Consider the following 16,863-nt stretch of genomic DNA (forward strand, 5'->3'; position numbering starts at 1 on the left):
ATGTGTGCAGGTGAAAATATACCGTAATTAAAGAAGAAAAATACTCTTAATCTACCTGGCCTGAACCTACTCTACTCAGTTCTGAATATACTATGTACTATCTACATGATTCCACAACATTTTATTTTTTCTATGTTTCTTATTCCGATATTATATCTTTTACTAATTATTGGATAACTCGGGATTTAGTACCGATATTCAAATTATATTTCATCTACGTGGGATTAGTTCTATGTTTTGATTTGTTATACAGGGTGTCCCACGAAACATGACAGTTGGTGAATAGTTTGAAATGTCTTCTTCCATGAGTTTTAAGTTGTTTGATAGTAAAAAGACTAATAAAAAATAGTATATGACAGTCCTATTATAGTAAAACTGATTTCAAAGTAAAATATATTTTAGTAAAAGACTTTTTGACGAAATAAACTGCACAAAAAAATCTTCAATATCTAATACAGTTATGGAAGAAGACATTCAAAACTATTCACCAGCTGTCATGTTTAGTGGGACACCCTGTAGTTTTCCGAAAAAATAAGAGGCTAATAAGTTCGAATTTTGTTACGTTAATAAGTATCCCTTAATTTAAACGTTAATCAAAATCAGATAAAAATTTTAAAAAAGAGTTTTTAAATATATATAGTTCGTCTATTATGATGTCCTTGTTTTTTGTCTTCTTTCTCATCAAGGGGGAATTCTTAATTAGTTTATGTAAACTATCAACTTTCGTAAATTAAATGATGTTGACATATATATATATATATATACGTATGAAAGCAAATAAACTTTTATTCAATGAAACATGTATTAAAATATATTTTATCAGGTATTGTGAAGGTGGTATAAAATTTAGTTTATTTATCAATTTATATGTAACTTTAGATATGTGGATATCGAGATCAATGTTGATCATCTTTAATTAATCTTGAGACTGACCTAATCTCGTGTTTGTGTCTCGAAAAATATATAGAATTCAACCAATCAGAGTGGCGTATCAGCATATTCAACCAATCAGAGTGGCGTATCAGCATCGGTTTGTAAATAGCTAACTTTGTAATTGAACGTAATTATGTATGAGTCCAATTAATATCAAATGTAACTTTGATACAGTAGGGTTATCCAAAAAGAGAGGATTAAGAAGAAAATCAGAAGTGTGTACATTGTATACTGGATACAGATTGATACTGAATATGATTCTAATTAACTGTAAGAGCACCTGCAGTAATTCGCATTAACAGGTATTCTGCTTATTGTTGCAGAAATCTTAAAAATGGAATTGGATATTTTAAGGTCATCAGAGTCATTTAGGGATCCAAGACTTGGCTCCTGGCTTTTCTCAAGAAAGGTAAAATCAAGTTTTGCAAACAAACATTGAATTAAATTTTATGATTGTTTTTTTTTCACTGTTTGTTAATTTAGTCTTGTAGATATTTCTTGATTTTTAAACTAGTCTTGTCTGTTTTTGAGACTGATGAATATGATGAAGAAGACCCATTCCCTGATGGACTTCAGCCTCACGAATTTTTTGCTATGTCTAAGCAACACACAGCAAAGGCATCAAAGCAAGAGTCCAAGTATAATAGTAAAAAATTGAACAAAAAGAATTCAAAAAAGAAAATTCTAAACAAGATTAGTCCCCCCAGAGCGGAATTTTTAATGCCAGGTATTATTTATATTTTTATTGATTTCATCTTTTCTAATTTCCTCTCTATCTTTTTTACTGCCTACAATCCGTCAATATATACATCCCTACCATGTTACTTATTAGAAGGAACCCTAACATGAAACTTACAGAAAACATTTAGAAAGCATAAATATTTTCTTCCAAATTATACAAACAGAATATTGGAGACCTCTTGTTATTGGAGACCCCTTTTATTCGGAGACCCCAACTGCAAAGTGCACAGACACACTTTTTTTCTATTTTGGTCCATTTTCACCGGACCGCATTTTTTTTTTAATAATCTTTCTCCTCTTTCAATTCATTTTCTTTTACTTTTAACATTTTTTCGTCTATTATCTTCACCCTATGCTTTCCTGTTTTATCTCAACTATATTTGTTCATCAATTTAAGTTTAGCTTTCTATAAATCATACAGTGAAACCCTTAATAACGAATACATCGGAAGAATTTATCAAATGTCGTCTTGACAATATTTCAATGAGTTTTAAACTATATTTCGTAAATTTCAGTATTTGCGAAAATAAATAAATAGCCATGAATATGCGGGAACAGTTTTAAAGAGTTCCATATAATCATTTAATTAAAAAAAAACTAAATATCTGCAACATTCCATTATCAGAAAGTGAAGAATACGACATTTGATGAATTCTTTCGATGTATTCCTTATTAAGGGTTTCACTGTACATAAAGTATAATGCTTTCTTTAATTCGTCTTCCCCGTCCTACCCTTAAAATATATTTACTTATTAAAAATGTTCTACCGTTTTCTCTAGTAATTATTTTAAAGCCGAAACCTTGTCAGACAAACAATTTTAGAAAATTGCACACCCTGGTCATAATTAAACCAAGTTTTAATGAACTTTTTCATTAGCATGAGTTTGCAGTTTGCACAATCTTGCATTCAGCCAAAAATAAGTATTTTATTTTAGAAAGCTATGATGCTGAACCAAATTGTAAGGTAATCTTTACACATTTTATCTTTTCATGTACCTTATCAAGAGTAGAGTTGAGGCGGGATATTTTGCGATTGAAGCGAGATTTTTACTTTTTAAGAGGTATTGAGATCTATTCAAGTCACGTACAGTGAAACCCTTAATAACGAATACATCGGAAGAGTTTATCAAATGTCGTCTTGACAATTTTTCAATGAGTTTTATACTATATTACGTAAATTTCAGTATTTGCGAAAATGAATGAATAGCCATGAATATGCGGCAGTTTTAAAGAGTTACATATAATCATTTAATTAAAAAACTAAATATCTGCAACATTCTATTATCAGAAAGTGAAGAATACGATATTTGATGAATTCTTTCGATGTATTCGTTATTAAGGGTTTTTCTGTATGTCGCAAGCGTAGCGAGGGACATAAACGACCTTTATATAAAAGACACTAAAAACAAGATAAAAATTAAAATCCCAACTTAAACTCAAAATGTCGTAACCTAACCATTGACTAGGTACACAGGCAGTTGTATATCCCATGTGGGGACCACAACATGTTTAAGAAAATTAACAAATTCAAAGGGAATTTAAAGTCAAATACAAAATAACTATACATAGTTATGTTCAAAGACTTTGCTAATTAAAGATAGCGCATCAGAAAATCGACGCAAATTTGACGCATTTTCTCGGGTACCAGAAGATAGTAACTAATGTCGTCTTCTCCAGAAAACTATATATTTACCCTGATGACATTTTATAATGTCGTCTTTTGTAATGTATTAAATAGTTATTTAAAAACAAAACAAGGGGAATCCACCTAATTTTTACTATCTTGAAATATTTTTTTGTCAATAGTCCATAACAGTGACTAGTGGAAAAACAATGAATATAAATTACAGAATTTATCACTTTTTAAGATGAAATAACCACGATATCTCCCTCATTGTTACCCAGATAAATGTTTAAATGGTACCGTTGTTGATAGGAACTTTAATGGCCAACTTGAAATTACATCTGTCAGTCCCTTAGAACATTTACTTTTGGTTTGAAGTATATGAAGTGCTTATAAGAAGAAAATTAATGTCTCATATCTTTTATGCAATTGTAACCTTGTACTTTTTAACAGTTATAAATTATCTCATTAATTTTTCATTCAAGATTGAATTCTCTCTCAACCTGATTTAAATGAATTATTGAAAAATATAACGTCATAATATTTATTTAACAGTGTAATAGTTTTTTTCACACTCTAAGATCTTTCAGCGTGAGGAATTCATATGGTCCACTTAAAGAGCCTTCATCCAAACTTTTTTTTGGTATTGCAAACGCAGACTCTCCTATTCTTTGTTGGCTTGGCAGTTGGGTATCATACATGTTATACTTAGCTAGGCAGTGGCACCGACAAACCTGAGTTTATCAGAATTATTTATTGAATTTATATACATAAAACTCCGGAATTTGAAGACGAAATTTAGACAATCTCCATGTTCACTGCTCAATTACGGTATTTTATGTTCATTGAACTATTTAGTCAAAAATCTAAAAGTCGTCTTTATATTCCCCAGTTTTATTTTCACCAATGTATTTCTTTAATCCACCTTTTTAAAATCCTCCAATAATTCATGCCTCAAACCTTCTGTAATCAACTTTAAAAGACTTCTAAGTAAAAGGTCGTCCTTTAATTCGCATTTTTAACGAAGCTGTCTGTGATAGTTTTTTCTTTAATGGTGGATATTTTTCAAACAAAATTCCCATAAATTAATTGAAGAGTAAGATTAATATATTAAGTTATGCGATATCATTTCTTTGCCTAAGATTAAACAGAAGACGACATTTACACAATATTTATTTACCGTTTATAATATTTGAAATTTCTGGTCCCCTCTCGTCTTCATCGCCTAAAATTCCATTCCATAGAACCTCAGGAAAAATATTTGACGACATCTGAAAATTTTCACTAACAATTATTGGCTATTTTTAATACAAAAGAGATGCGTAACTTTATCACAAATTCAGCTATAATTCACCAGCCGATCCTCATATCCAACAAATGATTGAACAAATTTTAAAATACAAATTAATATCATTAATTTTAGTTAACTTTCATCTCAAAACATTCACAATTGAGTTAAATATCTAAGGTTTTAATGTCGATCGTTAGACTCTCAAACAACCAAAATAACCAATGACGTCAAAATACAGCTGTCTTTATAATTAGCAAAGTCTTTGGTTATGTTAAAACCCAGCCGACCAGAACAATTAAGTGGTAAATGGGGATTTAAAAACTATACAAAACATACACAATGGGGTTACATTTTTATTTAAAAATTTATCGTTGTTCAGAAAATACTTTTGTATGTTGTCAAAATGAAAAAGATTTTTACGCCGTTCAAAAATTAATAATGTGTACATACATCAAAAAGATATGCATTAGATATATCATAATGAAGCAGGAGTTTTTTGAACAAATTAAGATTAGATATTGCGGTATAGTATAATAAAATAACTGCATGATAAAAAGTACATTAATATTATATAGGGTGGTTCTGGAATAAGTGGATTTACTTTTGTTAATTTTGTTCTTTCTGCGGCTTCTGTTGCTGCCAACTTAGGTATATTTCAATAATTGTAAAACTGTCATCTGTTCAATTTCTTTAAATCGACATCGTCGTTTTTAAATTTTTTTTTAAAATGTAATAACTGGAAAATTATTAGTGTTATTTTTTATTAAAATAAGAAGAAAAGACGGTTGTGAATGTAATCTGTAATTCAAAGACACCCTTTTTAAGTAAACAACGCCAACAATAACAACAACAACAACAACAACAACAACAATGACAACAATGACAATGTAAACAACTTCAATATCGGAAACAACAATAACGCAGCTAACAACCTAAATACCATCCAGATATGTCCATTTCCCTGTTTACCAGGCCCCCCTCCTGTAATAACAAGTAAGTTCAATTTTATTTTAGCCTAGTTTTCACAAAATAGGTTTTGTTAATTTTCCTCCAAAAAGCAAAAATCTTGAAGCCAAATTGTTCTGAAATAATTATAACATTGCTTAAAGTTTGTTATATTACATTTTAAAATATTTTTGCCAAAAAGATCAAATTTTAATTTGTGTTTTTTTACAATAAACTAGGGTTTCCAGCGAAAAAAAAAATATTATTTCAAAAAAAATTTCGCGACAAAAAAGGAAATTATACCAAAAAAACACGAAAATTTCGCAAAAAAAACATGGTCGATTTGAAAGATTCTTTCTTGAAATTGGGTGGGTCAAAGCTAGCTGGATTGTGGTGAACGTACCTTGACGGACAGAAACTCAGAAAGATAGCGAGAGAAATCGAATTTTCTTTATCAAACAGTTATTAAAGTAAAGGAAGAGAAATTGTTAATATGATAGCAAAACTTAAAATGTTGAGCTCTTAGAGCAGAGAATTTCACAAGTTTTTTTGATCAATTAATTGTTGCAGCTATACAAATTTATGGCTTTCGCGGAATTTTATTTTTCGCTTCATTAATTTTCACAATAAAATGTGAAATTTTGCGAAACGTTTCGTTTGCTGGAAACTCTACGATGATTTTTGCTTTCAATCCCCTTTAAAGTGACCTTTATTAAGGGAGAAAACGGAAAGCAAGTGTTATTGGAGAACTGTCCTATTTAGTATTACAAGGAAACAGGTTCTAATCAAATATGTCTTTGTTTGCAATCTGATTTTTAAACCAAAATGTAATTTAAATAATTTTTTTCAGATCCAGACTTCATGATGTCCAACGAAATGGCAAAATTGAATATTTACCTAGATCATCCAACTATGTAAATTCAGAAAAGATAAAGGACGACATTGCTATAACATCGATGATTCTTTTAGAATTTGGATTTGAATTGGACAAAGGTAAATAGCCAAAGGTCAACCACAAGTAAAGCAATCANTCACATATAAGATTTACTCTTTCTAATGTAACAACGATTTTTAGATCATTCTCAGTTATCAAATTTACTGTGCACTGTTGGAAAACAACTAAAAGAACTGGATATCGGAATGACAGGTTTACATTTACATTATAACATTATACCTTATTAATAGCAAAGCTTGAGCATCAATGAGGGGGCGGAGAGGAAGGAAACATCTGTAGAAATTAATATTCCCAGAATTCTCTGGAGACCACTTACATCCTGAGGACGGGGCTAAAGGGGTAATGCATCAATATGACGGTGGAGAGGACTAATCCCTGCAGGAGTGATCTTGTAGTGAACTAGACCATTCTGCACCATGAGGTCAAGAACCAAATGGAGATGTTCGAGGTGGAGGTCTCTATCCTGACTTACCACTAGAACATCATCTAGATGCATGAGGCGTTGAAACGTCTGAGTCGCATTTCTTTTACCCAAATACAGGGTGTCCCAAAAAACATGGGAATTCAGTGACAAATTCGATATCGTCTTCACAAATAATTCTTTGATTTAGTATAGTGATACCTACTGAGAAAGCTGTAATCTGTAAGAGTTTCGTCTGCTATGTTTACATTTTGTTTGTTTACGTTTTGACTGCATACAGTTGTACTTAGAAAAACAAGAAAATTACAGTATACAAACAGAGTAAACTTGTCCGTATTCCTTGTTCATCTTGCGGAGACATTATAGACACATCTTTACAGTCTTTTACCCTTTTCATTAAATAAACTCTAGCAGACATAATAATATTATGGCTTTTGAAATTAGGTATTACAATGCTAATTCATAACAAAGACGATATCGAATTCGTCACTGAATTCCCATGTTTTTTGGGACACCCTGTAGCATAGAGAGGAATTAGAACAAACCGAATGGCATTACTATGGCAGTCTTGTAGATGTCAGCTTCACTCATGGGTACTTGGTTATAACCCTTCACCACTAGGTACAGTTGTGAAAAAACTGTCCAATCTTTCAAATTGTATGTGAAATCACAAATGTTTGGAAGAAAATAATAATCTGGGCTGGTAACATTGTTCAAACGGCGGTAATGGCTGCAAGGGCTTCAAGATCCATCTGGCTTGGGAACCATAAGAAGAGGAGAGGCCCAGGGACTATCAGAACGGCAAATAATACCCTCAGTTTCCATCTTCTGATACTCCAAGTATCGTTCATGACTGTCTCTGTGCACCCTTATAGAGGCCGACTATCGTGTTCCACAATAACTACATTTAAATCATTTAGATCCTTGTCTTTAAATTTAAATGTTAAAACTTGACACCGCAATGTAGGAGCATGATTTGGTTAATTTTCAAGACTAAGCATTAAAGATTTTTAAAAAAATATACTTAGCTTCTATTTTTAATTAAACGAGAAAAGGTTTTTATATATACAAAATGATTTTTTCTTTTCATATCGCTTTTTTAAACTGTTGTGCTTTAAATCTCTAAAAAATAAGCACGGAAAAAACAAATATTACAAAAATTTTGTTTTCGTTTTTCTATTTTTAGGAATAATGATGGCTGAGATAATAATTCAAAATGTTTGGAGTTTATTGACGTCAATAGATTTACGAGGTTAGTGATTGAGTTAATATCTAGTTTTTACAACAAAACCTTGAAAATTATCTGGAAGTTTATTAAAATCATATCAAGACGTTTGGTTTGTTGTTTCTTTAATTCCATGGCCAAAATATTTCAAACGCCTAAACCTTACACTCAATTTTTATTAAATACCTTTTACTACATCCATCAAGATTTAGATACCAGTAAATTTATATACAGATACAGGGTGTCCCACATCATATTAGATCATCAATGGGTCTGAATAACGTTTTTTGGGACTAATCAGAAAATTTAAGAATAGTTAATCATTTTGAAAAATTGAATAAGGCTAATACAAAAATTTTCTTGAGAAAAAAGCAAGGTTTTTCGAGTATTACGTGTTTATTTTGAAGCTACAGCTTACAGAGATAATCTAAAATAATATGGGACGTTCTGTAGATGTATTGCACAGATACAGGGTTATCCACAAAGGATGAGACGTCAGAAACGATTATACGGAAATTTTTTGTCCGTTTTCTTGCATTCAGGGTTCCTTGTAGGTCAAACTGGTTTTTTTCTGTACTTGATCATTTAGTAAACCATCAAAATACTCAATTAAATGCAGAAACCAAAAAACACGCTTAAAATTGTCATGGTTTTAGAATTGTGGGTCGTCTTTACAGTCTCATCCTTTGTGGGTAACCCTGTATCTAGTTTCATGAACTATGAGAGTTATTCTCCCGATTTTTAAAACCGCGCGACTTTAAAGTGCTGCAATGACTTGGGTCTTGGTTTTACCTCACTAACTTGCTTATGCTTTTTTATACAGTTTTCTTGTTTATATTTACCTTTAATTTAAAAGAAATGATTGGCAAAATTCTGTTAGATTTTGCTTTAGAGCTTGCTCATTTTGGTTTTCAGTAACTGACAAACTATTTGATCTCTATTTCTTGGGTTACTTCTATTTTATATTATGTGTACTGTAAACGTAATTTTGATTTATCCTTTTGTTGGCATGTCCGATTCATAACGGTACTTTTAAGAATTGTATTTGATTACGTTTGAATTGGATATCCATGACTGTATTGATAACTGATTAATTCATTTGTGGTTTCTCCACAAAAGTAATTTGTGCATTTTTGGTTAAAAAATAATGGATAAATTTATGTTATCTTCGTATTGTTAATCAGATAAAGAATTTCAATGTTATCGATATGAATCGGGTATGCCCCTCTTTACATGGCAAAGTGAATTAATAGATAAAACTAAGGTGAACCAAACTCATAGTTGAATGACGACATTTTATGTCCCAAAGATTTTATAATAAAATTGTGGGGACCTCACAATCTTTTTGTACAGAGTGTACAGTACTAAATAAACTTGACTTCATTTGTTTACAAATTTGCAATTAGATTTTATGTGAACTTTGAATCAACAAAAATATGTTAAAGAACAGAAGTATGAAGGCTTTAATGACTGTTGACAATTTCATATTACATGTGATAAGCCTGTAATATGCATAATTGGTAATAAAAACAAATGCCTATAGCTTGACTTGTGATATAAAAAGTGAAGCTGCATAGAAAGAAACAGATGTCTCGGATCCAGAATGTGCATTGTAAGGCCGGGTTTAAAAATGTGATTTTAAGTGACGACGACATTAAAAATCGCAGAATTTTTCTAGTCCTTACTTTGTAAAAAGGGTCCCGCAACAATAATATGGAAAGTCTACCAAACCAAAAAATAGCTTATTGCCCGACTAGTCGTCTTTATTCTGTTTGTTCCACTTCAGTATTTATTCACTTTGTTTAAATGAAGGGTCACTTGGAATCACGTCTGCTGTATACAGCTAACATTTTTTTCTTGTTTAGACATGACAGAGAGTTTAAACGAGACTGGGAGAAATAAACAACAGTTAATTGATCGATCTAAAAACGAATTTCTGTCTGGATATCACTTAAAGGCGTGCTAGTAAAAATATAGATGCATAACTATGTATTGTTTTCTTATAGTAACCAATTTGAAGCAGATAAAAAATGTCGTCTTCAACAAGACACACTTTTGAAAACAATTAATGTGGATACTAGATAAACAAAACACTTATCTAATATTTTTTATCAATTGCCAATTTTTCGAAAAAAAATAATTATAAAATAAAGGAAGACATTATGAAAATAGTCTGAAGGCTCTCACATAGAATGAGGCTGGTATGAAAAGTTTCATCAATTTTCAAAACTGGGTTGACTTTGGAATGTCCCAACGCCTTGGCCTTTGGTTTTACCTCACTAACTCAATTTTAATTATATGTAGCCCTAGACATGTAATTTCAGAACGTTAAAGCATTTGTTTTGAGCTTTAGTTTTAAAGAAGTAATTGGCAAAATTCTCATGGAATTTAGAGTGAGATCTTGCAGCCTTCGAATCGCAGTGTGTTATTTCTCCAAATTACAATGGTCGATCAGATGACGTGTCCGATTGTGTGCGTACCAGGGGGGGGGGGGTGATAATTCTTAACCTGTGTGCTACGTTAGCTTTGATGTACACACATCTGTATACTAATATTGATATGCTATAGGTTAAGTCAGATTCTCCCTATAATAAACAAATATGCACTACGCTCTCGGTATAGTTTATGGCATATACAATTAGTAAAGGATTAGCGTACATCATCACTCTATACACTATAACCTCGTTGGTGCGTACGTATCTCTATCAGATAAGAATTTAGCGTAAGACTATATCTATATATACTTTGCTTGTATGGGTGTTTGTTTGTTTATATCCAAAAAACTTCAAAATGGCTGAACCGATCGGGCCCAAATTTTGTGCAAGACTTTACATGTCCCTAGGGAAGGTTTATAGATTATCAAATGTCAAAAAATGCCTAAAACAAAATTCGATTTTCGTTAAATGTTGAAAATCCACGATTTTTTTTAATAAAATCCGCGATGTTTTCTTGTTTTTGTTTTACAATGTACACAAAGAAAAAAATGTTCACAATTGAAATAGATAATGGGCGCGAAGCGCCCTAAAAGCCTATTATTTAGAGATTTCATAGAAAAAAATGTGCATCAAACTATTTAAAGATGGCCATCTTTATATATTTTAGTACAGCTACAAATAATGACATTCATAAAACTTCAGCAACGCACATATTTTCTTATGTTTACGGAACGTTAATTACGAAATTACATACACGGGTTATATATGAACTATTAAATGATTATTGTCGATGTGGCTGTGAGCACTGGTTTTTCCAAGTTAACCATCTAGGTATTGCTGTTCAAAGTAGTCTGAAAACAAACACATATAAAGCATTTTAAAACCAACCATCCAAGTTATATGTTAAGCGCTTTATTATGGCATTTTTGCTGTAGTCATTTGCTAGAGTCATACTTTATAGCATTTTTCTTCATGGATTATTCCTGATAGATAATAAATAATTCGAGATGTCGAAAAATATGCAAGGATCTAGGACAGTGAAAAAGAAAAGACATAATTTAAAAAGTGACCTGTATCCATGGTTCTAGTTGGGTTAGATCTGAGTATACACCTGGAGAAGTGCCACACCCTATTCCCCAGCTAGTCACACCCACCTTTAAACAATTATCTAAGTTGTACATGGACGAATTGTTAATTAATCTAAAATGTTTTCAAAAGTAATGGAAATCGTGTAATCTTTTTTCGATGTAAACTGCAGAGGACATGACGAAACATGACAGTTGGTGAATAGTTTAAAATGTCTTCTTAAAAAATTAGTTAAGTTGTTTTATATTAAAGAGAATGATAATAAATATTGTATGCGAATTATATTATTGTAAAATTGATAGCAAAGTAAAATATATTGGAGAAAAAGATGTTTTTATCGAAATGAAATGCAAAAAGTCTTTAATATGCTATATATTAAATGGAAGAAGACATTCCAAACTATTCAACAACTGTCATGTTTTGTGGGACACCCTGTATACAATTTTAATTTCCACCCCATCTTTTCAGGATCTTAGAAATATAACCAAAATATCTATAACGTGCTTCAGCCTCTTTGAGATAAATCGCTAATGAAATGTTAAACTTCGATTGGTCAGAACATGGTTTGATTTTAATATGGTTTGTATATGCAGATTATGTCAAAATGAGAGCAGCATTCTATTTCCTTACCATTCATCACTATAAGATTAAAGTAAACTTAATAAAACTTACCTGTATAAATCGTTTAGGTTGATCAGATAGGGGACACATTAAAGGTCCACCTCCGTCACCTGTACATGCATCCGCCCCATTCTATAATTAAAACTTTGCATCCGTGGTCTGTTTTACAAATATGACAATTGTCAAAAGTAATCATAGCACCATCAAGGAATAATGCTTTCGGAAATTTTTTTATCCAAGATTGATATTTAAAGTGATTTAAGTGTTAATATATTTAAGGAGAGAAAACATTTCTTTCAATCAAACACCCNATCAATATTAGACAAAAATAGTCCAATAGAGAGAGAAGGTTTTGATAAATATAGTTGTGCAGGCAACGGACAACAGATTTCTTAAAATCACTGTAATATTTACAGAAAAAAATAAATTAATTGATATGGTTACCTTCCCTGCACACATAAACTTTTCATGCAGTCTAAATGTTTTCCCAAGCCTTGTTCCCTGTAAGGTGGTCTGACAATCTCCGTGCTGAACTACTGGAACTATACAAATTTTTTTAATTTAAAATATTTCTTTAAATACAAACCGAAAATTAGAAAAATTTACCTAAAACTTTCTTGAGGATTGCTGAAAATCCCGGGTCATTAAAATTCTGTTTTCCCCAACCTAAATTTGTAAATACAGCTTTATCTTTAGTATTCTACCTTAAAGCTTGTTTGTTTGGTATTATAGGTTGCAGCCAGATACACTAGCATCCATGAATCTTTGTCCTGCATTACTATTTTTCAAAATTTCCTTGTCTTCACATGCGGCAGTGGTTGACATATTGCTCGCTTTTATATGAATTTAGTACTTGGGAACATAATTTTCAAAAAGAATTTTTTCTAAAATTATTGTGAATGACCAAAAGTACAAAAAGAAGGTATAAGGTAAATATATATGCCCTATTAAAACAGTTTTAGTGAGTTCAGAAGAAGATTACAAACGTTGTTTTTAAAACGTTGATCTCACTCTGTCACACTAATAACATTTTGAAATGAAAATAATTCATTTTTAATGTTATCGTGTGTCCAAACATATTTTTTTATAATGTTCAGGATGGTTATTGTCATTTAAGCAGATTTCTGTCTGATTTGAAGGTATATTTTTAGTTATATGCATACTGCACAGTAGATGCACACCGTTTTAAAGGAAAAGAAAAATATCTTACCAAGAGAGATGCATTTATCTCTGTGGTACTGATCACTTGCAGAAGGTAGACAAGAAAATCTAATATTCGGTCTGAAAATTAAAAATTACCATATTTTTATGAACTATTTTCGTTTATCCAGCCAATACTTTTAAAAGAAAATACAGGCACACATTGGATACCGAGATCAAGCGTTCAAGATTCACACTACTCCCCACTAAAGTTCTGACCTCAGACACAAGAAGACAAAATGATTTCATCGAGTTTTTTTTTGCTAACACCATGTTTCCTAGCTATGTAAAAAATAACTGCTTATATGCTTGACTGCAAGCTTTACATTACCTTGATGTATCTGCATCACTGGAAAGAATGATGACTGCCACATCGTTAAACAAGGCTCCAGCGTAGAACTCAGGATGAAGGATGACTTTCGAAGCTGTGATTTCCTGTTTAGATAATAGGTCAATCGTACATGTTTGAGTTCAGGATATACCTGTATAATGTGGGGTTTGGCAAATACCTGTGTTGGATAAAGTTCATTGGTTGAGGCTGCATCCCATTCTCCAAGTCGTACAACTATATTTTCTTTAGCCTGCAAATTAATGTTATTAATGTGAAATGAAATGCGATGGTTTATTTCAAATAAACCTTATTTTGAAGGCAATGAGCTGCAGTTAGAACAGCTCTTGGATGAATTAAAGTCCCTCCACAGATGAAAAGTCTTCCTCCACCCACATTTTCTAGAACAGCCGTCATCCATGGAAACTCTCCATATGCTGTAAGTGTGTCAGATGTTACTCTTGTCAGTCCTATACCCTCTGGGTTAGCTACTCCACAACCAGTAAGAGGAGCGGATGTAGGTTTGACTGTGGTAGTTGGAGCAACTGTTGAAGCTGGTTTTGGTCTGGTGCAGCATACATCTCCAGATATACAGAGCCTGCGTGGGTCTATCATTCCGTTTCCAAATTGATGAATATCAGCAGCATCACATCGATAGGATTCAACGCAGGTGCAGTTCGAAACAGAAGCTGGTGCTATGATGGGTCCAATATTGTAATGAATAGTTGTTGATGCTGTCGTAGTAGTCGTTGTTGTTGCAGTAGTGGTAGTTGGGACTGCTCCTGTAGGATTATTTGGAATTATTACAAGAGAAGGGCCGGTAGGCTGGGGTCCCCCTGGATTAAATCCTGAATTCATACAATTTTGTCCAGTCAATATTGAAATTATAACTCCTGGGCAAGGTTTATTATGCTGTGGGTACAGGACTTGTTGGGGGCGTCCATGATGATGCCCTTGGTGATGTTGATTCTGGTAAACAGGTGGTAGAGGAATAAAGGGGGAAAATGGTTTGGAAAATACAAAGAATAGTCGGCTATCATTTTCTCTTGATCGTTCTGCAAGTTTATTGTCCACGGTTTCAGTATTAAAAAGCGTATCATCAACAATTTCAGAATTATCAGAAGAATCAGGAGTTTCATTACCTCGTTCCCACATCCAGTTCTGTCCAAGACATGGTTGTAAGACGAGCACTATCAAGAGAACTATCTCCATATTCTAGAAAAATTTGGAACGTCCTAAATCACAAAGTTGAATTATGAAACACTTACCTTAAGCTTTCAAGTTTAAATTCACATGGAGTTTTGATACTTTCAGTAGAACTCAACTCAGGCCCTCAGAAAAGACTAATGAAGTTTGAACTGTTCACCTGCTTTTGTAAATATATTCCACACTTTCCCCTTTCATTTTGCCAAACAACAGTTTTAAAAAGAATTAGATCAAATAAATAATTTTTTTTTGAATAAATGAATCAATTTAAATCAAATATAACTTTCAACCATCTATAAATCCCAGCCTGTTTGAAAATTTAATTTTTAAACATTTAACCAAAATTTAAAAAGTAAAATTTAAAACCATCTTATTTAAAATGGTGGGGGGTGGGGGTATTTATGAGAACTAATTTTAAAATGAGTTTGAAAATCGGTGAACATATTTGGTCTGTGCTTATAATGGTTTCATTTCAATAAGTTCCATGCTACTTATAGATTGAAATAGAATGGCGTGACAACAAACACCATTATTCCCAGTGGGTTTGTATGGAAAGTTAAATAAATGTCTTCAACTCCTCCTTGGACAAATTTCTGAAGAGGGTCCTAAACTGAATTGCAAAGGTTTGAATTTTCAAAATTACTGAACTGTTAATAAATGGATCGTAAAATATTGTTTGCGAATTTTACATTGTAAAGTACAATGTGTATTATTCGACTATTATGACGGGAAGGTTGATAAATTTAATTTAGACAATTTATCAATTTCTGTTTACTGAAGTTTAAAGGAATAAACATTGTTACTATATCAGGAAGAAATATTAATCCCTTTCACTCAAAATATTTCCCTTTATCAAGACACACATAATGGGTTATTTATTATTGTGTAACAAATATTACACGTACCTTCAACTCAAGTTTTACATTAAATGTTACACATACCTTCAACTCAAGTTTTACATTAAATATTACACGAATGATATATACTTTGGAGAAAAAAACTCAGCGGGAGCGGTTGAACCAGCGGTTGAGATATAGCCTAGACTCTACGCAGTTCAGAATAAGAAATGCATCTTTTTTGCTCAAATTTAAAATTTGTTCAGCCGCTAACTTTTTTGATTTCAACCGCTGGTTTTCAGATTTTTCAGAACTTTTTTGCTTTCAACCGCTGGTTTAAAGATTTTTCAGCAACCTTTTGCTTACAACCGTTTTCCAATATTTCAGCAACTTTTTGCTTTCAACCGCTGTTTTTCCGATTGTTCAGCAACTTTTTAACTTTCAATCGCTGATTTAAAGATTTTTCAGCAACTTTTTTGCTTTCAACCGCTGGTTTAAAAATTTTTCAGCAAATTTTTTTCCAGCAACTTTTTAACTTTCAGCCAATGATTTAAAGATTTTTCAGCAATTTTTTTTTTCAGCAACTTTTTAACTTTCAACCGCTGATTTAAAGATTTTTCAGCAACTTTTTCTGATTTCAACCGCTGTAAAAAAGTTGCTGAAAAATCTTTAAATCAGCTATCGAAAGTTAAAAAGTTGCTGAAAAATATTTAAACCAGTGGTTGAAAGCAAAAAAAGTTGTTGAAATATCTGAAAACGGTTGTAAGTAAAAAAGTTGCTGAAAAATCTGAAAAACAGCGGTTGCAAGCAAAAAAGTTGCTAAAATATCTGAAAACGGTTGTAAGCAAAATGTTGCTGAAAAATCTTTAAACCAGCGGTTGAAAGTAAAAAAGTTCTGAAAAATCTGTAAACTGGCGGTTGCAAGCAAAAAAATTGCTGAAAAATCTTAAAATTAGTGGTTGAAAGTTAAAAAGTGCAAAAAAAATCATTAAACCAGCGGCTGAAAGCAAAAAAGT

The 16,863-nt window shown here is 31.8% G+C and overlaps 2 protein-coding genes and 1 long non-coding RNA gene across 4 annotated transcripts; 1 reads left to right on the top strand and 2 right to left on the bottom strand.

The window, feature by feature from the left end:
- The first annotated feature begins 1,260 nt into the window (after window positions 1-1,260).
- On the top strand, window positions 1,261-10,125 carry LOC111700172 (putative mediator of RNA polymerase II transcription subunit 7). Its single transcript, XM_023471003.1, has 10 exons — window positions 1,261-1,342; window positions 1,465-1,660; window positions 2,610-2,638; window positions 5,165-5,237; window positions 5,415-5,582; window positions 6,252-6,312; window positions 6,385-6,527; window positions 6,610-6,681; window positions 8,097-8,162; window positions 10,001-10,125. Exons 1-10 carry the CDS (start codon window positions 1,268-1,270, stop codon window positions 10,099-10,101), a joined length of 984 nt encoding a protein of 327 aa, XP_023326771.1. The 5' UTR covers window positions 1,261-1,267; the 3' UTR covers window positions 10,102-10,125.
- On the bottom strand, window positions 3,829-4,667 carry LOC111700174 (uncharacterized). Its single transcript, XR_002764926.1, has 2 exons — window positions 4,479-4,667; window positions 3,829-4,032 (listed from the first exon to the last, which is right to left on the bottom strand). It is a non-coding gene; the product is annotated as an uncharacterized LOC111700174 (long non-coding RNA).
- A 1,077-nt stretch (window positions 10,126-11,202) lies between the features above and the next one.
- On the bottom strand, window positions 11,203-15,163 carry LOC111700181 (chymotrypsinogen A). Of its 2 annotated transcripts, XM_023471020.1 has the most exons (11): window positions 15,074-15,163; window positions 14,948-15,020; window positions 14,115-14,587; window positions 13,987-14,058; window positions 13,809-13,912; window positions 13,488-13,558; window positions 12,884-12,943; window positions 12,722-12,819; window positions 12,329-12,409; window positions 11,641-11,724; window positions 11,203-11,421 (listed from the first exon to the last, which is right to left on the bottom strand). In XM_023471020.1, exons 2-11 carry the CDS (start codon window positions 15,015-15,017, stop codon window positions 11,398-11,400), a joined length of 1,137 nt encoding a protein of 378 aa, XP_023326788.1. In that variant the 5' UTR covers window positions 15,018-15,020; window positions 15,074-15,163; the 3' UTR covers window positions 11,203-11,397. The 2 variants fall into 2 exon arrangements, with proteins under 2 accessions (XP_023326788.1, XP_023326787.1); XM_023471019.1 differs by having other exon boundaries at window positions 14,115-15,020.
- Window positions 15,164-16,863: the final 1,700 nt, after the last annotated feature.

The sequence above is a fragment of the Eurytemora carolleeae genome, unplaced genomic scaffold (assembly GCF_000591075.1).
Source record: "Eurytemora carolleeae unplaced genomic scaffold, Eaff_2.0 scaffold379, whole genome shotgun sequence".
Taxonomy (NCBI): Eukaryota; Metazoa; Arthropoda; class Copepoda; order Calanoida; family Temoridae; genus Eurytemora; species Eurytemora carolleeae.

Coding starts and splice junctions, on each gene's coding strand:
- LOC111700172 (XM_023471003.1), top strand. CDS start 1,268: ATGGAATTGGATATTTTAAGGTCATCAGAGTCATTTAGGGATCCAAGA. Junction 1,343..1,464: donor CCTGGCTTTTCTCAAGAAAG/GTAAAATCAAGT, acceptor TCTGTTTTTGAG/ACTGATGAATATGATGAAGA. Junction 2,639..5,164: donor ATGCTGAACCAAATTGTAAG/GTAATCTTTACA, acceptor AATATTATATAG/GGTGGTTCTGGAATAAGTGG.
- LOC111700181 (XM_023471019.1), bottom strand. CDS start 15,017: ATGGAGATAGTTCTCTTGATAGTGCTCGTCTTACAACCATGTCTTGGA. Junction 13,913..13,986: donor ATGAACTTTATCCAACACAG/GTATTTGCCAAA, acceptor TTATCTAAACAG/GAAATCACAGCTTCGAAAGT. Junction 13,559..13,808: donor AGTGATGCAGATACATCAAG/GTAATGTAAAGC, acceptor TTTAATTTTCAG/ACCGAATATTAGATTTTCTT.